Raw genomic sequence first — 23,880 nt, forward strand, 5'->3', positions numbered from 1 at the left:
GCACTTACTGCCTGGCCCCCTCTGGGTTACTTAGCTTTCTCGGGGTGTGTCCCCTCCCTGCCCAACTTCATTCCCGGCCCTGGGAGGCAGTGAGTGTTCCAGTCCACGCACGGCTTGTGACTCACCTGGCTGGTTGTCTCACACTCCTCTCTGCAGGGAGAGCAGCGCCTCCAGAAAAGTGGCTTCCAAGGGCACCTGACTGACCAGTGGGTGGAGGAGAGTGTTCCTTGGTCCTGGCCCTGGGCTTGGTCTTTTGTGTCGCTGAGCCCTGCGTCCTTGGATCACTAACAATCCCCAGCCCTGGGACGTTTGATCTGGATTCCCCCCACTCCACCCCAACGGAGTACGTAGGGAAGGTACTAGGCTTTTCACCTAGTCTGGTAAAGAAGGTGTGATCCAAGTAAGGCCTCTGAGAAGGAGGCCAGCGGGCCAGCGAGCTCGGCAGGGACAGGGCTTTGACAGGTTTGAGAGCCCTACGCGGGCTCAAGGAGCTGCTCAGGGCCTGACACCTGGCAGAGGGACCAGTACTGTGCTGGAGTCCTGGAGATGAAAGGATTACCTGCGACCCGGCCCTTTCCCTGGCTACTTCTCTTTAGCTCAGGAAATGGGGAAATCTCACCCCTTCTCTCAGCTCTGGAGGACTGTGATACGGTCCCAATAGGAAAGCCAGCTCCAGAATGATCTCCAGACTCCTCTTGGGAGGAGATGTGTGTGGTTGAGGAGGGAAGGATGGACAGCAAGTCACCAGGGCAGCCCCCACTCCCAGAAACGGGAAGGATGCCGTGCTCCACTCGCTCTGCTGCCCGATCCTTGCTACCAAACATCAAGGTGCAATTCACGAATCACACAGCAGGACAGAATGCAGACTGTCTCTGCCCAGGGCTGTACGAGGCTGGATCACAGAGCCAACGGGAGGGCAAGCTCCTGCCTTGCAGCAGTCAGAGAGGGCAGGGGTGCAGGGAGCAGATGGGTGAGGAGGGAGCTGAACTCAGGGGAGCGCCTCTGCAGTACTGGGCTGCAGGTGACCAGGGCAGGAGAGGGCACGTGATGTGTGATGCTGTTGTCATGCTGTCGCAGGATCATCCGGACCAAAGTTCAGCAGCCTTTCCACCCAACGCCGGATGGAGCCGGGACCGGAGTGACTGCCCCTGGCCACACCATCGGTAAGAGGGCTCAGGGAAGGGGGGAAGCTGATCCCCCTGAGACCTGGGAAAAGCAGCTCTGCCCGTGGAAAATGCCCACCTGTCTGAGGTCCAAGGGCCGTGCTCTCCCTGGGCTCCTAGAGGCTCGGGATCTTCCTGGGAGACTAGCTCACGAGGACTGCTCTCTGCCTCCTGTGAGCATCTCCTCAGAGCTGCCTTGCCTTTTCAGTCTGTGTGTCTATCTCCCTCCCTCTATTCCCTCTAACTTTCCTTCTCTTTCCCATGCTCCTTCTTCTCCATCTTTTGTTCCCTGTCCCTCTGTCATATCTACTTGCTTACTCCATTTTTTGTTTTTTTAATTTTTAAGATTCTCCTCTTCTCTTCTCCCCTCCTCTGCCTTCTCCTCTCCTCTTCCTTCCTCTCCTGTCTGTCCATATGGCCCTGGACCTGTTCCTCTGTCTCTCTCCCTCCCTCCTTACGACTTCTCTCCTCTGTTTGTCTCTCTCATCCGCTCAGTGACTGTCTGCCCCTCTCCAACCTCCTCGTTTATTGACCCTCGCTCACAGCCTCACAGAGACATGACCCAGGTCCACCAGAACACCTGCTAACAGCCCCCATCCCCCACACACACTATCTTCCCTTTGGCCCAAGGGCGCTTGGTGCTGCTGAAGCCATAGATAAGGTCCGGGGCTTTAGGGGCTGGGATGTGGTTAAACTTCTCCTGCTGCCCCTCTTGGCAGCTGTCCCCTCTCTCTTGACCAGCAGGAAGTAGAAAGCACTGGTCCCAGCCCCCCTGGAGTTGGCAGGAGTGCTGTTTACTAGGCCTGCGTTACAGCATGTGCTGGGAGGGAGGGTTGGGCCAGGCTGTACCTGAGCTGATCACCGCAGAGTGAATGTGTTCACTACTCTGTGCTCTGAAGGAGAAATGAGGAGCTTCTCAAGTGATTTCAAGACCAGGAGCAACTGGGGGAGAGGAGCTCCACACTCCCGGGGAATATCAGGACCATTCTTGTGTCTCTAAGAGACTCAGATAGACCTTAGAAAGCCACACTCTAAATCAGGACTGGGAAAGACTCCGCCCAGGAGACTAGAAACAATGGCCTGGGGTTTGTTTAGAAGGATTTGTCCGGCCTGGGATCAGATAGGATGAGCTGTGCACGGAGGCATCCTAGGAGCTGTGCTCTCTGCACGACCGCTGAGTCGCTTTCTAGGTTGAGTCAGCTTTTGCTGTTGGCTGAACCCACATACTCAGGGAGTGGGTTCAATCTATAGTGAGTGAAATCTCTAGGTCTGCAGAGAAGGCCTGGGGTTGACTGGTCCCCACTCAATCCAGGGTGGACAGCAGTGAATAGCCTAAATTGTATGTAGCAATGTGTTCCCGCTTAAACCTCAGAGGAAGGAGGGGACTATGGGCTCCCCATCCCTCCTCATTTCCTCTGCTTCTCTCTGCCCCCAGCCTTGGGGCTTTGGCCTGCGATCACAACTGCTATCCTGATGGCATTTCCTCCTTACTCTCGTCCAGTTCCCAGTACGGCCTCCCCTCCTGTTTCCAGCACCTCCAATGATCCAGTGGGATCCTACTCCATCAATGGGATCCTGGGGATCCCTCGCTCCAATGGCGAGAAGAGGAAACGTGATGAAGGTAGGGAGGAGGGAAGAGGCTTGGCTTCCCCTGTGCATGCTTTTGTCCTTGGACTCAGAGCTCCGGTTTCGGCCTAGCCTCGCAGCTGCTCTGCTGTGAGATCAGTTTTAGTAGCAAAGCCTGGGTCCCCCACTACCCTGCTGGCTCCTGGAGAGAGGGAGGCAGGCTGCTGCTGGGGCCATCAGTTTCACCATCTGCTCAGCAGCCCCGACTGCCTCACCTTCCGCTGGGATTCATCCCGAACATCCCGGTGGGATGCCAGGAGGGAAGGCACGAGCCATGGACTATGGGAAGGTTTTGGAGGTTGGGGGACAGCTGGTCTCTGACCTGGGGATGAAAGGCCAACCTGACTTGTCCTCCTCTGATCTCAGCCCATCAGGAGGTGGGGGAGTGTTGTCATGCGCAGCTGACCCTTGTGTCCTTTCTCTGTAACACGTGGACCCTGTGCCCATTCAGACCACTTGGGGAGCTGGGCATGGGCCCTCTCTGCTCTTCTCTATGGGAGGAGACATCCCCCAGGCTCCTCTCTGGCCCTTCCCCTCATTCCCTGTAATTCCTCGGGTGCAGCTAGCTGTTAGGCAGGGAGTTAAAGGGTGAGGAGATGAAGAGGAGGAGCAGGGAAAGGAATTCAGAGGAGAGAGTGGTGGAGATGAACTTGGAAGAAGGTGTTCTTCAAATATTATGACATTAAGGGTCCCTTGGTGACCATCTGGTTCTCTTTTTTTTTTTTGCGGTACGCGGGCCTCTCACTGTTGTGGCCTCTCCCGTTGCGGAGCACAGGCTCCGGACGCGCAGGCTCAGCGGCCATGGCTCACGGGCCCAGCCGCTCCGCGGCATGTGGGATCTTTCCGGACCGGGGCGCGAACCCATGTCCCCTGCATCGGCAGGCGGACTCTCAACCACTGCGCCACCAGGGAAGCCCCATCTGGTTCTCTTTTGATGCCTGAGGCCAGGGCGCGGGGCTGGCAGGCCCAGACAAAGGGAGACACCAGTGTCTGGAGCCTGCTTCCTGCCCTGATCTTATGGTCCCTGCTGGGGAGACAGTAACTTCCTGGTCTAGGAAGGGCATATGATTTTAAGGGTATCTCCCATGAAATAGACAGAACCCTCTGAATATGAACATAGGGGGGTGACCAAATATCCCATTAGTCCAGACAGTCCCAATTTATGCCTTTGTCTCTGCGTCTTGGCCAGTCAGCGTCTCCTTTTTCTCTCAAAAATGTCCTGTTTGGACAGTAAATCATGTGGTCATCCCAAGCGCAGACAAGCCCTTGATTGGGGCAGCTCTAGAGGGTAAGGAACAGAGAAAAGAGACAAAGCTGAAATTCCCAAGACCCAGGCTGAGGGAAAAGAGAGTGCGAGAGCCCCAGCCTCCAGCAGAAAGGACAGCATGTAGGAGAGGCCTGGGCCTGGCAAGACAGGGATGACCTGGGGCTGGCCTCCTTCCAGAAGCCCTAATGGCCTCGTTTCACAGGAAAACAGCTTGTCTGGCTCTATTTCTCCTTCTTCCAAAACATCCAAACCCATTTGGCTGCCACGGCCTTTGCCACTCACTAAATTTCATTGTGGTTGTTTTGGCGGCAGCCACTGATGGGCAGGGGGGGTGGCTGCGTGAAAGGGCCTAAGTCTCAGTTCTCTCTGGGGGTTTCCCACACTCAGGGCTTTGCCAAGCTCCCTGGCACTCTGAGTGATCTGGAAGATTCTGCCTCAGAACCTGAGGATTTCTCCTTTAACCACCAGCACCTGTGAGATGACCAGGACCTCCCCTCTTTGTCCTCTCCCCTGTTGGTCTGCGGTTGGGGCCAAGCATGTCTTCTGCTTCCTGGGCTCCTATGGGCCGTGAAAGAAGCTGGGGTTAGAGAGTCACTGGCCTGAGGCTGCGGCCACTGCAGGTGGGGCCCGGCTGGCCCAGAACAGAGTGCTCTCCTCTCTGAGCAATTGATCACATTCATTGTTTCAAGTCAATTCAATTCAGTCACCCTTTCCTGGGCATCGGTCGCAAGAAAGGCTTGGTGCTGTAGGATCCCAGAGCAGAACAAGATATGATTCTTGTCCTTAAGGAGCTTACAGTCTAGTGGGGCATGTAAAACACGTGAGTCCAGAGAGCAGAAAGGCCCATCAGAGATCTAGATATCTGTGTTGTGATGGAGGTCTGGGCTGCAGGCCATGGGAACTCAAAGTGGGGAGACAGTGAACCTCCAGGAAAGGCTGCTCTTCGAGGAGGGGCCTGAGGGATGGACAAGGGGCACGGTTCAAAGACAACGGTAGTTGAAATTCTATCAGACAGACTGAGCCTTGTGACCAGAAGACACTGTGCTGAAAACACAGGGGTGCTTTGGCTGGGATGAAAGGGCCTGAGGGGAAGTCGTGGCAGTAAGGCTGAGCAGAGGGGTTAGGGTCACAGGAGAGCAGGCCAAGACGGGACCCTATAAGGAGTTTGGACTTTTTCCTGCAGACATGAGGAGCCACTGCAAGTGTCTGGGCAGGAAGGGACAAGAGCAGGGCTGGGCTGGGGAAGACCCTCCTCCAGGAGGGTGGTGGTGATGGCAGTGGGGAGACATCTCAGGAAGCAGTTGAATTCTGGGTGAGGGATAATGGCAGCCTCTAAGTTTACTCTGGCTGCTTAAATACTTACCCACAGGCCTAGCCAGTTGGCAAGAAGGATCAGAGACCCTGCTTCTTTTTTGGGGGAGAGGGTTCTTTTGCCTTGACACACCCCTTCTGACCAACCCCAGGCCAGAGGGAGCTGTCCTTCCCCTAGTGGAGGCCAGAGGCTATTAGGGAGGCCAGTATTCCCTGACCACCCCCCTACCCCAAACGCACACCACCACACACACACTTGATCCATCAGACCCAGGTGGAAAGCGGGGGGAAAGGAGAGGCTAGAGCAAAGGCAGACCTTTCACAGCCTATTCCCCCCTTCCCCCATTCTGGGTGCCTCCAAGCAGCCAGGCCCAGTTTGCATTAGGGAGCAGCTCAGATGATTAAGAATAGGGGAGATAATTATGTGTCAAGATGATGTAGCCCAACTCTGCAGTCAGGCCAAGGTAGCACTGCAGCTGGCAGGCCGGCCGCAGGAGGCAGCCTCGGGCATGGGCTGCACAGACACCCAGGTGTATCCTTCAGCCACTGGGCCAGCACCACAGGCAAAAGAGAGAGCTGACTCGGACGATGAGGGATGCTGGGCTGGGAATGGGGATACATGTCAAGGGACTAGACCTTGAGGGAGTGGAGGGGCAGGTCTGTTTCCAGGTGGACCCTGTACCCCTGCCAGGCTGGCTCGATTTTGGCTCCACCCACTGGGGCATCTCCCTAGAAGTGTCATAGCCCAGGGGTGAGCTGTGAGCCTCTCTGTCCTCAAGGAAGCCACTCCCGCTCCTGCCTGTGGGTACGGTTCGGCCTATTCTTCAGCACTAACAATGTAACGGTGGTGGGCATTAGCGAGGACAGTCACTGCAGCGTGCTCTGGCATTATTGGAGACAATCTCAGCAGTAGTTATTGGTGTTCGCAGTGATAATACCCAGAGCATTATTGGCATTGGTACTCAGAATATGGACAGCGTTATTAGTATCTGCAGCAATCAGATCTGTGGGGACATTAGTGAAGGGCCGATCCGCTGTGACTCTGGGGAAAAAGGAAACTGACAGTGACCGTGAGCCTGCTTGAGACGACCTCTCATGCTTTGGCCTTTGGAAGAATGGAAAAATCCCCAGACTTGCCTTTAAGAAATATGCTAGTCAAGAAGATTTGACCTCCCCTCCCCACAGAGTCCAGGAGGTCCCAGAATGAGACAGGTAGACAGACCAGGGATAGATGAGGAAGTTATGTCACAAAGCACCCGGCAGACAGGCTGTCCATCCATCTGAGAAGGTAGATCCCCGTTCAGTACCCTGCTAAAATCTTTCCCTCTTCTTGGCTACAATTATGGGTGGGTATATTAGGGTCCTTTGAAGGAACACCGCTTTCCTGAATGTTGCATGCCCTGGCGTATGTGGCTGCAGGATAGGGACCCTTGTATTCTTTTTAGGCTGAAAGACCTAAGTCCTTTACCTTCACCCAGTTGCTTTTGGCTGTGGCCTAAAGCATTGCCGTCCATCAGTGTTGTTGAAGGCCAGAGCAATTACATAACTTGTCCAGAAATCTGAATGAAGTCATATGTGTGAATCTTTTGATCTGTGTGAGGGGAGGTGTGTTGGTATCATCCTTTGATGTGTGGGATTGCAGGGGGCCGCGATTCTGCCTTCCATTAATTAGGTGCACAATGAATTGTGCAGTCGAGTGGTGCCAGGCCGGTGCAGTTGTACGTTTGCAGGCAGGGCAGACTGCACGGCTGCAAACAGCCGAGACCTGTCACTGCCTTTAATAGCTCCCTTCTGCTTTGGATGAAGCCGTAACTTCAAGAAGTGGTTTATTTCCTTAGTTAGTTTCTCCCCAAAAGTCCCCCAGTGTGTTGCTCAGGTTTGACTTGGAGCAAATGAGGGGATTAGGCTGTGGGAAGGAGCAGCACCTGCTCTGTCTAGGAGCCTGGGCTTCAGGCAAGAGAAGGCTGCAAAGACCCCCACGCAGAAGAAGGATTCGGGGTGGAGGCCAGCAGGCAGTCCCGGGAGCGCAGCAGGGATGGGCAGTGTGGCTCAGTGGGGAAGGGGTCAGGAGGGAGGGCGGCGCAGCTGGGTTTGAGTCCTAGTGCCTTGGGCAAGTCACTTAACCTTCATCAGCTCAGTCTTCTCCTCTGTGAAACGGAGACAGTGACGGTACTTACTTCACAGGGATGTGGGGAGCACTACACGAGATCATGGAGATGGAGTTGAGCCGACTCCATCTTGGAAGATGGCTCGCTGTGTGCCTGGGGAGGAAGGCATAATTGGCAGGTTTATGTTTCAAGGGGAAATGAAGTTGTGTCAGAAAGAAACTTTTTTGGGTACAGCCTCTCTCATCTTGGTACAGCTCCTTTTAAGTAGGGCAGCCTAGGGAAGCTGTTGCTGGGATAAACCGACCTAGATGGGACCAGGGCGGTGGGGGAAAGATATGAGCCTCCCCTGTGTGACTGGGAGGACCTCTGTCCATCTTTGCTTGCTCATCTGCTCTGCGTTTATCCACTTGGTCCGGATGTCATCTCTTATTAGCCTCCACAGGCATTTTAGATGTGGGTAAATAAATATGGGACCCCTTCTTCTCTAACATGGAGGCATCCCTCCCTCTATCCATTGCTGTGTATTTCTGCTCCCACATACAAATTTATTTACTTACCTTGGGAAATGTATGTTTGTTTTGTGGCCACGTGTGCTTTTTTATATGAGTTATGCAAATGTGGGTATTGTGTGTTCTCTACTTTTCTGAAATCGTTGGGTGAAAGGGGATGCAGAACTGCATTGGGAAGGCATGCAGTTTTCTGGGTAGTGTATGCACTCAAAGAGATGTTCCAAGGTGAGCAGGTGCATGTCCATGTCCCTGTCAGCAGCTCCAGGGAGCTGGGAGAGCTCTAAGCCAGGCCTGGGTGTGCTAAGGCTGCATGGTCTTGAGGCACAGGTTCGCGTATGGAATTTTGCCCAAAGGGCCCTGTAGGCATCACCCTGCATTCTGTTGGCAAAAGGATGGGCTGTTCTGATCCTGCCTCCATGGGTGGACTGGCCCCCAAGGCAAGGGAGACTGAGACTGGGAACCTGGTCTCCCAACCTCAGGGTTTTTCCCCCCCGCACCCGGTCTTCAACCTGCCTGTCTTTCGCGATCTCTCAGTGTCTGTCTCTTATTTGCTCTAGTCGAGGTATACACTGATCCTGCCCACATTAGAGGAGGTGGAGGTTTGCATCTGGTCTGGACTTTAAGAGGTATGGGGGCCAGAGGGAACATGGTGCGGGGACCAGGGGAAAGAGCCGGGGGTAGCCATTAGAGAGTCTTCAGAGAGTGGGTTCCTAAGGGCCAGAGTGCAGAATAGGAGGAGGTGGCCCAGGATTCCACTGGGAAACCAAGAGGCTAACAACAGAGTCTCAGGGCCTGGCTCACTTCCGCCTTGGGCTACTGCTGGGTTTGGGGGCTGAGGCCCTGTGGCCTGGAGGGTCAGGCCCTCAGTGGATGGGGGACACTTTTTCCAGCCCTTGGAAAAACAAAGAGCAGATCGGGTTGTAAAACAAAAGCAAAGGAGACCTGGAAACACCTGACAGCCCTAATTCATCACGGCCCAAGTTTTTTCCTGTGTTCCCATTATATTTGTTTGTAAAAGTGGAAATCAATTTTGAAGGTAATTTTCTGGAAAGAATGGAAGGGAGGTGGGAGGGCCGGATAAGGCAGAGATGGTAAAAGGAAAAATTTAGGCCAGGCACAGCCCAGGGGCAGCTCTTGGCAAGGTGAAAGAAAATTGCATATTCAATCTCCATCCATGAATCTCCCTCACTGCTGCCCGCCTCCTGCTTGAAAACAATGAAGGCTTTTTCCCAACGCTGGGCAGGGCCTCGGTATCAGCCTCACTTTAACTTCAGGGTCATTAATTCCCTGATTATTGAAGGAGAAGAGAGGGTTGCAGCATCAATTCCAAAGGCACCCCCCCCATGTGATCAGGCCCTGGTTGGGGTGGGGTGGGGGGCAGCCAGGGTGAGGTGAGGTGTTGCTTCAGAAGAGCAGAGGGGTGGGAGGGAGGAAGTGGGGAGCCAACTGGACTGGGGGGAAGGAAGCCAGGAGGAGGGGAGAAGAAGGCAGTCATTACTGCATACCTCTGTTGTGTTGTTGTTGCAAATTAAAAGTAGCATGTTCCACTCCGCAGCTATCTTTGGAGAGGGAGGGGCACCGAGGGAGGTGGGGGATCTTATCATTGCTTCTTCAGCAGACCAGCCGTGGTGTCACCGTGTGAGGTGACATTTGAATTTACAGTTCCGCTGAGAAAAGCCATTAATTCACAAATTAACATTTCTCCCTCTCCCTCTCTCTTTAACACTCTCTCCCTCTCTCACATGGATGTGCAAGCAATTGAAAAGACAAAGGAAATAGCCTTAAGGAAGAGACTTTACTGCTAGTCTGTCTGTGCTGAGATTGCTCCCCCTGCTTCCAGATAGATAAACCAATTACCTGAGCAGCTCTGCTCCTGGCCGCCCGAGATCACCTCCTTTTGTAGGCTGCCTCCATGGCTGGATTACACTCGGTGTATCTCATTAATGTAAACCAGGCATGCCCTGGTCACCGGGCTCTCTTCCCTGCTCTCTTTCTGGAGGGGCAGCGGGAGGAGTGCTGGTGTCAGAAAAGGCAGGCAAGGAGGACCCTGGGAAAGAGGAGAGGCCGCTGCTGGCCAGCTGCCAGGCGCTGGGACTCTGGGTGCTCAAGGCCCGGACCTTTGGTCCTGGAGGAGGCTGCTGGGGGGAATCTGCAGGTGAGCGCTCCTTGGCAGGTTTGCATGGGTGGACATTTAGAGGCAGAGGCAGCAGCCGGAGCCTGACTCTCTGGGGCCCACAGCGCCTGTTCTCTGTGGCCTTTTGGTCCAGAGGCTGGGGGCTGGCAGAAGCAGAGAGGGATCTGAGCGCTCCCTGCATGGGAAATGCTTAGGGAAGTTTTGCTGAGTCCACATCATTTTAGTGGGATAGGATGCAGCCTGAAGGAGCTGGGAGGGGTGCAGAGGAGGGCCCAGAGGCAAGGTGAGGTTGCACTATGTTAGGTAAACAAAAGGAGGTTGTACTGATTCCTTAACCTAAACCCAGCACTTGGGAGCAGTTATGTCTGTTTGCCACTCAGTCCCTACACACACACTCCCAGCCATCCAACTCCTTTCTTAGAGAAGACCCATCCAGGAGCGTGGACCCGGGGTGCTGTGCTCTCAGACCTCTGGAGTGAGCTTGCATCGTGGGCAGAATGTCGCAGAGCCATTTTTGCTTTTACTCTCCTCCAGGCCCCGGCCAGGCACTGCATGAGGACAGTATATTGGCAGAGGGAAGCCAAGTGGAGTTTGAGTTTCTGTAAGGAAAGTACCTCTGCGGTTATTGCTAGAATTATATTATTTTACAAACATTACATACTACCAAGCACAGGTCACAGACTCTGAACCTAAGGAGGCAGGTTCTATGAAAGTCCAGAAACAAAATCTGCATGGAGGTAGTCATCTGTCTAGACAAGCAACAAAGCTCAACCTATGTTCATTTTCCAACAAATATTCAAACCCTGGCTACTGTCCACTCCAGCCCAAGAGCAAACTAAGTTTTAAAGGTCAGTATTTGCTAAGACACACAAACCCCCAAAATCCACTGCTGAACACACATTCATTGTTATGAGTATATCTTCCTAGTAACATGGGAAATTAGACCGTTCATACCTGAGGGGGGAATTTTTCTATCTTAGTTGGATCGCATATTTTAGCCTAACTCTCAGGGTAATGTTGGCTCCGAGCCTGTTGAACACCAACCATGTCATTATATAGAGTTAGGTTTAAAGGTTTTATTGAGACCTTTGCCTTGCGCCCTGTGCACACTCGGACTTACTTTCTTCTGTAGAGAGATGGCAGGGTTTAGCCATGGCTGTGTGTAGCTGACATAGGTGTGTGAATTTGTACCTAAATCCCTGCGTTTATATCAGAGACTGCAGCCACGTCATTAACCACGTTAGTTTCCCAGCCAGTTCATGCTGTTGTGGGTAAAGAGTTATATTTGGTTGTCTGAGGAAGGATGTTGAGATTTAGCGCAGAAGAGTATATTTTTTTCGTAAAGTGCCAAAAAGTCAGAATGGATGGGTTGACCCCGCTCCCCAGGAGAGGAGGTGCAGACTTGCGGTGGAGGGGCTGTGTGTGACCCTCCACCACTGGAAATTGGGGTGGGAATAGCAATAACTTTCTCAGCAGAGGCCTCGGGTCCTCCCCACTCCCGCATCTGTGCGCTCCTCTGCACGTGTATGCACACCCACTGTGTCAGAACACATCTTCAACCCCTTGTCTTCCGCTTGGCAACTACCTTCCAGCCCTGCAGGTAGGTGTCATCCTCCTTCCCCCACAGGCAAGGGCAACAAGAGAGAAATCCGGGCAGGGGCCTGGAGGACCCCTCAGAAAAAGGGTCGGGGAGAAGGTAAGCTGGAGAGACCCAGGAGTGCCACCTGCCAGAGGAATGGGTCCCAGCAGCCTCCCGACCATTGCTGGCTGCACAAGAGGGGCCCCAGAGCCCAGGGAAGGGCCCCTCCCTTGCTTGCCTTCCTCAGGGCCCCGGTGGCCGGCAGGGGGGACCCTCCCCATTCTCCCCCGTGGGGGTGGAAGGGCCAGGAGGGTTGGGGGAGGGCTGGGAGACGGATCACGAGCCTCAGAGCCGAGTAGTTGCAGCACAGCCAGTAATTCAAACCATCCTGACCCTTCGGTGAACTCAAACCTGCTGACCTTGACAGCACCAGACAAGGGAGGCCTCACAGACCTCAACCTGCATGGAGGCCTCGCCTTCTCTCCCTCCCTTCCTTGGAGCCCGTATCCCAGCCTCCAGGTGGCTCCTCATTTGGCCATCCGAGCGAAATGTCAGCATCCCTCCCTCCCTGAGGTGCCCGCCGGCCTGCCTCAAAGCACCCTTTGTGCTCATCTCCGCTGGAGACAAGCGTGTGGACATCTCACGGGGGTCTTTCCAGGGCTGGGCTGAGGCTTCCTCCTTCAGACAGAGCTTTTACACCTTGCCCACCCGTCCTCCTCCTGCCCAGGCTTCATCTTTTTCAAGAGCTATAGTGTGTGTCTCTGTGTGTGTGTGTGTGTGTGTGTGTGTGTGTGTGTGTGTGTGTGTGTGTGTGTATGTGTGGTGTCCGGGTGCACACAAGGGCAGGGATAAAATGTGATCGAGACAGAGCAGACACGGGGAGGGAAGAAAAGCAGGAGGAAAGCAGCCCCAGGAACCTGCATTAAAGTAAATGCAGTTTATGAAGTTTATGCTCTCCTCCTGGGGAGAGCTGGAGTCCATCCAACAGCCTCTTGGAGCCTGCCAGACAGCTCCCGAAACAGAAAGTGCAGGCAGGAGTGCGAGCAAGCCGGTGGCAGAGGGAGAGATGCACGGACACACACACACACACACACACACACACACACACACACACACACACACACAATCTCTCTGTCTCTCTCTCTCTGTCACTGGCTCACACAGATCTCCCGAGGCCCCAACAGACTGCAAAGCCTGGGGTGGAGGGATGCACGGACACACACACACACACACACACACACACACACACACACACACACACACAGAGTCTCTCTGTCTCTGTCTCTCTCTCTCTGTCACTGGCTCACACAGATCTCCCGAGGCCCCAGCAGACTCTGCAAAGCCTGGGGTGGAGGGATGCAGATGAGTGTTTGGTAGAAGGGACCCTGGGAGCCTCCCTTCCCTCTTACCTCCCCACCCGCATCTCCATCTCCTTTGCAGTGTGGACCACTGGGGCAACCAGCTTGTGGAAGCTGCTCTGGGAAAAGGGCAGTGCAGGTGGTCTTGAGGTCTAGGAAGGAAAAGGGACCAGAATGTGGTCTCCCAAGAACCTGCCTTTTTCCTGATGCTGGGGATCCATTTTTGTCTGGCACCTTGGTCTAGACCAATCAGGTACCCCACAGCTACTGAAGACAGTCCTTCAGAAGAAATTTAAGGAGTCTCTTAAGGAAAAACAATCAGAGACAGTATTTTTTCTGGGAATTCAGAGGAACTAAATAGTTGACCAGGTTAGGATATGGGAGCTCTCAGATGGACTTACAAGCAAGGCGGAGTAACTGCCTTTCTAGACTCTTCCGCATGTGCCCCAGCACTTGGGTTCATGTGTGTGTTCACTAATAATATGTAAGTGGGCCAGAATCCTTGACTTCAGACAAAAGGAGAGTGTGAAGAAAGATGACTGGAAAGGGAAATATATAGCAAAGCCTTCTCTCTGCCCAGGCCAAGGTGGCAACATCCATCTCCTGCCCCGGTGCTTCCATGAAATGCCTGAGCTGGGGACGGGCAGTGGGGAGAAGCCTACCTCCCACCTTTTCCTGAGAACTCCGTGTCCCTATTCAGGTTCTTCCAGGAGCTGGGACCGAGCAGGAAAACAGAGGTAGAGTCATCTGAAGGCAGAGAGTCAAGCAGGAGAGGGTACAAGGGAAGGGGAAGGATGGCTGGAAATTGATTGTGGAGGATGCTCTGGGAAGCCAGGAGACACAAGGCATGGAGGGAGGCAGAAACTGCCCAGGGATGGCTTTTGCCTTTTCTCTCCTCTTTTCTCTCTTCCTCCCTCCTTCCTTCCCTCCCTCCCCCTCCTCATCCCTCCCCTCTTCCCTCCACACATCTTTATTGGTTCCAGTAATAGCGTTGATTTGCATGTCAGGCAAAGCTTTGCTACACACACAAAAAGAAAACCCCAGCCGTGGCGGTGTGGCAGTGTCAGCTCTCGCTGTTGTTCGACAGTGTAAAATTAAATTAATAAAGCCCCCAACACAGGAAAACATAACAGGAAATTAATGGCCTTTACTGTCGCTCTGATGCAGTCATTTGCAACCCTGCTTTCCGCACCAAAGACTTCATAAATGCAAGCAGTTTCTCTAAACAAGCATACTTAGAGCGGCCTGGTATGTAATTTTTCGCCTTGCTTGTGTCCTTTGAGCTAACAAAGGCCCCTTCCCTCCTGGCTCCAGAGAGGTTTCTAACTCGTTCTGGCCCCAGCTGGAGCCCGGCCCCAGGCAGAAGGCCGCAGCCCCTCCTGAGAGCCCAGACAGGGCTGAAGGAGGACTCAGGTCCCCCTCAGACAGACCCTCAGCCAGCCCTCCTTCCCCACCAGCGGCCAGTGCGCCCAGAGCCCCAGCCTCTGCCTGCAGGCCAGCAGGAAGGCTCAGCGTGTGCTCTCAGCCAGGAAGGTTGATCACCCTGGGGAATTCACCCAAACCCACCCAATGCTCACCCCTCCCCTTCCTCTGTGCAGCGGTCCTCTCTCCCCACTACCTGTTTGCTCCCCTTCCGCCATCTGTCCCTTCGCCGTCCTTCTACTTCTTCACGTAGGGGTCACAGCCACCACGCTGTCAGCAGTAGGTGCCCATGACCCACTTTTCTACAGGTAACTGGGGGCTAACTTATTCAAAACGGGTATAGTGACAGTGTGGATATAATTCTCTGGGGTTCTAGGTCTGCCCCATTTCTCCCTCTTCTGCCTCTGGTTGGTTAGAAAATATGAGGGCCCTAAATGATCATTCAGCCCATCTCTCTGTCCTTGGGCTGATTTCCCATAAACCATTTCAGAGAGCTGAGAGTCTGGTTTTGCTTCAGTGTGTAAACAGGTGGGATATTGAGAAAACTTACACTGACCTCTCTGGGGATCTTTGTGGGCCCAAGTTCCCACTGTGTTAGGATGTGTAAGAGGAGCAAATAACCAGGTTGTGGATCTCATGGAACTTACAGTCTATGAAGAGGTAAGGCTGTCCCAAACCAGACAATAAGCTGTTAATTGAAGGCTGAACCATGTGGCTGAGTGTTCAGTAGGAATCCAGGCAAGTGGCTAGAAGAGCAGGCAGGAGATGGGACTTGAAGCTGGAATTGGCTGAGATTTGGAGAGGCTGTCTCCAGGGCTATCTCACCTATGGAGGGAGGCCAGTGGCTGGGCTAAGACTGGTGACAAGAGAGTCAGATTCTTAAAGGTCATCTGGTTTTATCTGCCACTCACATGGAACTCTCCCGTCTAGCAGTTCTGTTTGACAGGTCACAGCCCCTGGACATAGCCCCTGGACATAGGACATAGATGGACAGTTGTCATTGTTAGCAGTACTGCCTTTATACTGAGTCAGTGTGGTGTTGAGGGAAGAGGATGGGACTTGGAATCCCGATGTCTGGATTGGGCTCCATCTCCTCTCCTTGCTTGCCTTGGGACCTTTGGCTGATTACATAATCTCTCCGAATCTGTTTCCTCATCTTTAAAATAAGATAACAACATTTGCCACATAGAGTGGTGGTAAAGATCTCCACGCAACAGCCCCTCTTTTCTCCCTCCCTCCCTCCCTTCCATTCATTCCACCTGATTTACTGAGCACCTAACACCGGGCTGAGCCCTGAGTGGATTTCAGTTTCTCACATGGTGTGGTCCCTATGCTTGTGGAAGGCCCTTCACCATCCTGGTTACCCATCTCTGAATTCATTCTTGACAGCTAAAGTCCTTCTTAAATGAACACTAAACTCTAGAGACAGTCTAGCCAAAGCCAAGTACAGTAGAACGCTTGCCATTCTCCACCTGGAGATTCTACATCCATAATGTAGCTTAAGATTACATTCGATTTTTTAGCAGCCGTGTCAGACTCAAACTCATATTGAGTTCGTGGTCAACTAAAACCTTGAGATCTTTTTCACATCAATTGCTATCAAGCCAGGTCTACCCCATTCTACACTTGTGTAATTGATTTTTTTTAAACTTAAACATAGGGCATTCCATTTATCCCTATTGAATTTCATCTTGTTGGTTTGGGCTCTTAATTCCACCCAATTAAGATCATAAGGATGTCTTCTATGTCATCATCCAAGTAGTTTTTTTTTCTTGTTTGTCCGACATCTCCTACTCATTTTTTTAATTTATTTTTATTTATTTTACTTTATTTTTTATTTTTAATATCTGGCTGCATTGGGTCTTAGTTGCAGCACGCAGGATCTTCTTAGTTGCATGGGGGATCTTTCATTTCCAAGCGCGGATCTCCGTTGCGGTGTGTGGGCTTCTCTCTAGTTGTGGCACACAGACTCCAGGGCACGTGGGCTCTGTAGTTGAGGCACACGGGCTCAGTAGTTGGGACCCGCGGGCTTAGTTGCCCTGCGGCATGAGGGATCTTAGTTCCCCGACTAGGGATCAAACCCATGTCCCCTGCATTGGAAGGTGGATTCTTTACCACCAGACCACCAGGGAAGTCCCCCAAGTGGTTTTTTTAAAGAGTTATTTTCCTTTAAAATAAAGGAAAGCCACATGGCCCACCAGTGGAGACATCCCTCCTGGGTGCTTTAGGGACCATTGAGCCCAACAGCCATCAGCCATTTCACTGTCCTTCCATCTTGTCCATAAAGTTAGGAAGACTCTCTGTGAAATTCTCTGTTACCATTCACTATACCCACAGTGTTTCCTTAATCAATCAATTTTAAAAATCCAATATAAGTTGATGAGAAAATTAAATGTCTGCTATGGATAAAGCATAGCAGGGCTGATCTACAAAGGTAAATAGGAAGGACACAGTCCCTGACCTCAAGAAGCTTCTAATCTAGTAGGGAGATAGATGTGCACACCATTACACAAGCAGAATGTGATAGATCTATGATCAAGGTATAAAGTGCTATGATAAATGTAAAGAAGTGGGGGGCAGTTGCTTCCCATCAGGGCAATTGAGGAAGTCTTTGTAGGGATGGCATTTGATCTAAGCACTGATAACTAGTTAATGTGCTACCACTTATTCTTGGGGAGTGCATGCAGACTCCACAGTATTACCATTTTCTTTTCTAATGCCCACAAATTAAGGGCATGATAATTTCTTCTAAAAGATTTCCAGACCCTAATATTAAATGTATTAGACTGTTGTTTGCATAAGCTTACCTTTCTCCCCTTTTCACGATGGCATTGGTTTTGTCACTGTGTTGCCCTTTCATTGTGACCACTCAAAGATTATCAACAAAAACTTTAGGATGCTATCTACCTCCCCCCAGCCACCACCCTGCCTCACCTGAGTTCTGATATATGAATTATCTGGGCCTGGGAGAGGTAACTCAATTGAAATGGTTAAGAGGTACCTGCCTGGCCTCCTCCTGACCTGGGCAACTCCTCCTGGTCCCATTTTGAAGATCCTTTTCTTTGATGGAGAAGACCACGTCAAACCAGGGGTTGAGAAGTTCTGCCTTCTCTCTCAGCATTGCATCCTTTCCTGAGCACTGAGCTTAAGCTAGCCTTCCTTTTTGTTCTTTCTCCAGACATAGCTACCAAGGCCCTTTTTTGTTGTTTCAGCTTGTTCTGAGCTTTTGTCTTCCTGACAGGCTCCTGCTACTCTCATATCCATCCCTGGTTATGGTCCCCTCCTTCCATCTGTTGTGTGTGTCCTTTATAAGAGGAAAAAAAATAACTTTTGTCTGATAATAAGTGTAATGTATGCTCATTGTAAAAATATTTGGAGGATACAGTAAATTAAAAAAAAAATCACCCATAATCTCATCACCAAGAGAATTTTGGTGATGAGATTTAGAATTTTGGCATATTCTTTACAGTCTTTTTTTTCCCTGTGTATACATAATTAAATATATATATAATTTTTATCAAAATTGGAATTATACTGTATATACAGCTTGTGTCTCGCTTTTTTCACTTAACATTATATAGGACCATTTTCACATATCATTAATATTCTTTGAAAACATGATTTTTTAATGGCTGCATAATGTTCCACTGTTTCCTGTACATGTCCTTTTAAAATCCAGGCTCATCATATTTTAAAGCTTATTCATGTGCAACAACAATGATTTCCCTTAAAGACCCTCTCTTTCCACCCTTCCCCCACTCCCACTCCCACTCCCTTTACTTTGTCAGGTTGATTATTTGAGCTTGTAGCAGCAGAATTTCATTTTTAGAGCATCCTGTCCTCATGGAATTATATTCCCTTCTAGAATCTCTTGCCGTGGGATCACACAACCATTCTTTCCCTCAACACATAGCAGTTTGCTTTTCTCAAGTCAGATTCTGTGCAATGCCCCCTCCTTTTGCTTCTGTCACCTCTAGACATGGGTGCTTTCTCCCCAGATCCCCAACAGTTCCCTTTTATCAGTTTTTTCTTTCTTGGTCAGAATTAAGCAGCCTGGGGTAGCGGAAAAGGGCATGAGTCTGAGAAACCTCTGTATCCTAATGATGACTAGCTGTGTGACATGGGGAAATTACTCAACCTTTCTGAGCATCTTTTTTCTTTTTAAATCTCTAAGAGGGGACGGATTAAATTATCTCCATGATACTTTCTAGCTATAAAATGTGATAACACTGAATCCAGAGTGGCAATGTCCTACACTGCTTCTTTTTCCTTCTAAAAGGTAAACTGCAAGGCAAGTAAAGAATGGATCAATCTTTGCTTTTGGAATTCTATGCAACATATCAGCCAACATTTTTTGCCACCTACTATGTGTCAGGCCCTGGGCTAAGTTTACATACATGAAAAAGATGGGTCCCTGCCTTTAAAATAGTCACAGTTTAGTGAAGAAAACAAACATTAAAAAATAACGACGTAGGAATTCCCTGGCGGTCCAGTGGTTAGGACCCTGTGCTCTCACAAGCCGCGCCATGTGGCCAAAAAAATAATGATAGTAATAACTACAATACATACTGATTCTAGACTTGGCTTTGCCACTTATTGGCTGGAATAAGTACTTCGGGGCGAGTTACATAGCCTGTGTAGCCCTTGGTTTCTCCAGATTATGAGCTTAACTGCCCGAGGCATATTGTCTGGGTTTGCTTCTGAATGCTGCATCACGTGTTAGCTCTGTAACCTCAGGAAAGTTCCTGAACCTCTTCACTTCCATTTCTTCGCCTACAAAATAAATGGGGATAATAATAGGAGCTTCCTGCTTAAGTTCTGGTGAAAATTAAACGAGTCAATATATGTAAAATCCTTAGATGAGTGCCCAATATATAGTAAGCACTTAACATGAGCTACTGTTACTGTAAGGATTGAATCAGTGGATTATGTTAGGCATAGTGTCTGGTACCATTATAGGAGCTGGATCGATTTTAGTTATTATTATTATTTCTACAGCAGCGGTTTGGATAGATGTCTACTGGAACACAGAGAAAAGAGAAGTGAACACTGCTGAGGTAGGAGCTGGCAACCCTCTGGTGTTCATCTGAGGAAACTCAGTCCAGAAAAGCTCGAGGGACTAGGCCAAGGTCACATAGCACGTGAGGGACAAAACTAGGATTTCAACCCAGGAGATGATACTCCTAGTTCAGTGTCACATTAGGGCCACTAGTGTAGTTAGTGTCCCCAGAGGCACATGGGTGTAGATGGGCCCAGTAAGACTGAGGTCAGGCAGGCAGGTAGCCATGCCCCTGCCTTCCACCCTATCGTGAACTCATGGAGTGTTTAGAAGCAGGGCTTGGTCAGGTTTAGCAGGTTCTCCGGGGCTGGAAGGCTGGGCAGAAGCTGGTCTTGCTCAGAGCCAAAGCTTCGGGCCAGGTTTCCAAGGACTTCTTCATGCCCTCCTCTTGAGCGTGGCTTGGGGTGACTGGCCAGGGCAGTCCCACGGATCGTCTGGTATAAGGACAGGAGACCATGGGGAATGTCATCGCACCTCCTTGGACAGACAATGTTTGCATCAGCTTCTTCCCAGCTCATGGCTCCCCCATTTCCTCCTCCCTCCTCCTTCTCCTGTCTCCTGCCCTTCTCTCCTCACCCCTCATGCTCCTTCCTTTTCCTTTCTCCTTCCCACTCCCCTCTGCCCCCTCCCCTCCCCGTTTTGTTAATCCTCGCTCTTCTCCCGGTCCGGAAAGCAGCCCCATTCCTCAGCATCCCCGACCTCTCTCCGTTCTCAATCAGATAGGAGGCCAGGGTGGCAGCCCAGACCTCGCGGTCCTGCGCCACCGTGGGGGTGGGGCCGGAGCGGCACAGGCAGGCTGCCCTGAATGACAAGCGGGGATATTGATCGCATTCTGAACTCAGCCCAGCCGATAGAAGGTAATTAATGACTCCATTTGCCTCAGCACTGAGGAGAACAATTGAGTTTGAAACTGCAACAACTGGCAGCTGGGGAGACTGGGGGCGGCCTGGGAGTGAACCCCTCAGAGGAGGAAGGTGGCGTTAGAGGAGCTAAGACAGGGAGAGGGGGCAGAGGCCACTGGTCAGACTGGGATGCAGCAAAGAGCTCCCACCCGGATCAGCGCCCCGACCCCTCCTGCTCCCCGAAGCCCCCTAGAGGCTGAGGTCCATCACCTACTGTCCCCACTTCCTCCACACATTTCTCTTTTCTTCCTATATCACTTTTTCAGGTCATTTTTGGTCTACAGGTGAAGTGAGACTGACTTTCCCTGGGATTGCTCCTTGTTAGCTGTGTGAAGCACTCACGTGTTTTTCACTCTCCCTCGGCTTGTTTCTTCTTTTGTAACATTGGATTAATGGTAGCTCTTCTGCAAGTGTTACGTGGGAATTAGAGATAATGTGTAATAAAGAACCTGGAGCCTGCCTAGTACATAGTTAGTGCTCAGTACATGACAGTGATGATGATCTTTGACAGGGAAGGCAATTTTGATAGAGTGGAGAGGGCTTTGGAGTCAGACGTTCCTGAGTTCAAATCCAGCCTTTGCCTACTTTCTAGTTGGATGATGTTGAACAAATAATTTTGCCTCTCATCTGAAAGATAAGAATGATAGTAAATACCTCATAAAAGTGAATGGATTTAATGAGTGTAGGTGGAAGCCCTAATATTGTCAGTTTCCCCATAGATTGGGTAGATGTGTGTATTTGGGCTTAGAAAACTGAAGTTAATATAGTTCTTTGCTATACTTGAAAGGAATTTCTCTCAAATGCCTAATTCCTACTTCTTGGGGTTTGGTGGGCAGCCCCTATTCATTCCACTTTGATTTTGATGAGCCTTGGTGCTTTCTGACCAAGGAAATGGCATTATTTCATTCTCTCTATTACCATCACCCCCACCTACCTTTTGGTCAGCACATGAGAATTTCTCTTGTCCCTTGTAGGGACTGCTTTGGAGACTCAGGTACAGTGTCAACACACAAGGAAGACGGAACACTTCTGTTTTGTCCCTTGTCTCTAGCCCTCATCCCTAATACGTGGTGTTCAGTGCCTGTCCCCCTCCCCAAGCTGCTGAGACCTCACCGGCCAGCCCTATTCATGATTGGCCAGCAAGAGGGCTCTGGCCTGGGGTCAGAGGCGTGGGAGGTAGGGCTCTGCTCCGGGGTGGCCCAGGAATGGATGGGGAGTGACAAGGTTAAGTGAATGAGGAAATCACATCTTTTTGTTGAGGAGTAAAAGCCGTTTTTATTAATGATTCTAGAAGTGGTATGTGCTTCCTGTACAAGGCCTGGATCATACAGAAAAACTTAGATGAGAAGAAAAGAATTTGCTCATGATCAGGGAGTAATCACTGTTACCCTGTGGGTGGCTCTCCTTCCAGCCAAGGTGATCTTTGGTTTTACAATTCTCTTCTTTTGCACGGAGATCAGGGCCCCACCGCTGGATCCCAGGCTCTGCACATGGGCTGGGCAGGCAGCTGCTGCTCCTCATTGGGGCTCAGGCCACAACTGTCCACGGGCATCTTCCCTGTGCCAGGCTCCCTGGTAGATATGCCCGTGACCTAGCCACTTACCCTCATTTATGCTGCACTTCATTTACTCTGAGCCTCAGTTTCCTCACCAGTAAAAAGGGGATTATAATCCCTAGCTACCTTGAGAGTAGTTAAAAGCCCAAATAACATAAGGTCTATGAAAGCTTTTGTTAACTGTAAGCAAATATGCAGTGGTCAGAGGAGAAGACAATATGAACCTTTGGTCCCTTTGAGAGAATAATCTACGTCAAAGTTTTAACTCAGCAGTTTGTTTAATTTAATTAATGTATTTATATCTTGCTTCATTCCGAAAAGGACTTCGGGTAGCTCACTCTCCTTCAGAGATGCTACAGCTCATGCCATAGTGGACAAAGCACCTGAAATGGGCTCCAGTTCTGAGGGTCCTACCACTCAGTTGTGTGACCTTGGACTGGTCACCTCCCCTCCCCCACCTCACCACCCACCCTGCTAGTTTTCATTACCTTAAAATGAGGAGTTTGGACCAGGTGTCCCCTCATCATTCTCGGCAGTCTGGGCTCAGCCAGCTCAGGGGCCATAGGCGGTAGCCTCAGTGTAGGGAGGGTACAAAGTAGAAAAGGGGGGATGCTGGGAGGGATACAGTGTCCTGGTTGGGGCCGAGTGGCCCTCAACTGGGTCCCCTGGGATTGGCACCCGGGCAGCAGAGTGAAATGATGTGGAGAGCAGGCTCTGGAGTCAAACAGACCTGAATTCAAATCCCAACTGTCATTTACCAGCTGCGTGGCCTTGCATAAGCTACTTAACCTCTCTTTGCCTCAGTTTCCTTATCTTTAAAATAGGTATCACAGCACCTACCTCACAGGGTTGTTGGGAGGGTTAAGTGGCATGCAACAAGCTCACGGTACTGTGAGCTGCTAATGGTTGGTGGCTGGGCAGGGGACAACAGAACAGGACCGAATCCTCCACATATGGGACCAACGAGCACAGGGTATCTTCCTTGCTCTGGGAAGTCTTACTAAACCTTCGCAGCCACATTTTCCAACCTCAATCTGAAAATGTGGCCTGAGAGTGGGAAAGAATATTGGAAATCAGAACTGCTCCAGAAAGTCCAGGACATGCGGCATCATACTCCAGCCCTCCTCTTGGAGCCCTGACAAGGTAGGGGCTGGTTTTCCCATCAAGGTGAAGGCTGAGGGCCTGCTCTGTCATTTAGGAAAGGCCTTCCCTGGAACCAAGAATGAGCAGACAGACCCACTTTATCCTACTCTTTGCGACCAGGGCCGTGGTGTGGTGAGTCCAACATAGGGGCCATCTCTGGGCCCAGTTCTCAAGCAGCCTCTGCCAGCTGCCTTGGATGGCAGTTCTGCAGCTCCAAGGTTAAGTTTCACTCTTAACTGGCAACACGGTGTGCTCTGTCCTTGGGTGGAAGTACCACAGGTGGGCAGGAAGGTGTTGGTGAGAGTGGGAAGGGCCTCTGGGGACCAGAGTCAATGCTGTTGGAAGCTAACGAGCAGTGGGGCAGGTGAAGAAGGGGCATGAGTCTACCCAGGGGCCTGTCGTGGGTCTTCCCATATCCTCTGACAGCTAAGGATGTGTGGGACTTGCCTGACGTGTAACTGGGTATCCTGGGAGGCTAAGCCAGCCAGGTGGCTGGTCCAGAGGCCTTCTGCCAGTAGTCTGGCTTTGAATGCCACCCGGGAGAGCCTCGTTCATTCATTCATTCATTCACTCATTCATCCATTGAGTATCAAGTCTGTGCCCAGCTCCATGCCTGGCACTGGACCTACAGAGATGCACCGGTCATGGTTCCTGCCCACAGGGAACTCCCAGCCTGGCTCCTTGGCACAAGGGGGTGGGTGCTATCTAATTACTTTCCTTGCTACTCACTCTGCAGCCCAGATC

At 51.2% G+C, this 23,880-nt stretch overlaps 1 protein-coding gene across 8 annotated transcripts in view; it reads left to right on the plus strand.

Moving 5' to 3' along the window:
* Nucleotides 1-23,880, plus strand: part of PAX2 (paired box 2) — a 91,726-nt gene that overhangs the window by 42,056 nt on the left and 25,790 nt on the right. For 4 of the 8 annotated variants that reach the window (XM_032609016.1, XM_032609014.1, XM_032609018.1 and 1 more), the window contains 3 exons: nucleotides 1,078-1,163; nucleotides 2,665-2,784; nucleotides 8,542-8,610. In XM_032609016.1, coding sequence (XP_032464907.1) covers nucleotides 1,078-1,163; nucleotides 2,665-2,784; nucleotides 8,542-8,610 — 275 coding nt within the window. The remainder of the gene's footprint in view (nucleotides 1-1,077; nucleotides 1,164-2,664; nucleotides 2,785-8,541; nucleotides 8,611-23,880) is intronic. The other 4 variants (XM_032609022.1, XM_032609017.1, XM_032609020.1 and 1 more) reach the window with 1 other exon arrangement.

Source organism: Phocoena sinus, chromosome 16, assembly GCF_008692025.1.
Source record: "Phocoena sinus isolate mPhoSin1 chromosome 16, mPhoSin1.pri, whole genome shotgun sequence".
NCBI classification, from domain to species: domain Eukaryota; kingdom Metazoa; phylum Chordata; class Mammalia; order Artiodactyla; family Phocoenidae; genus Phocoena; species Phocoena sinus.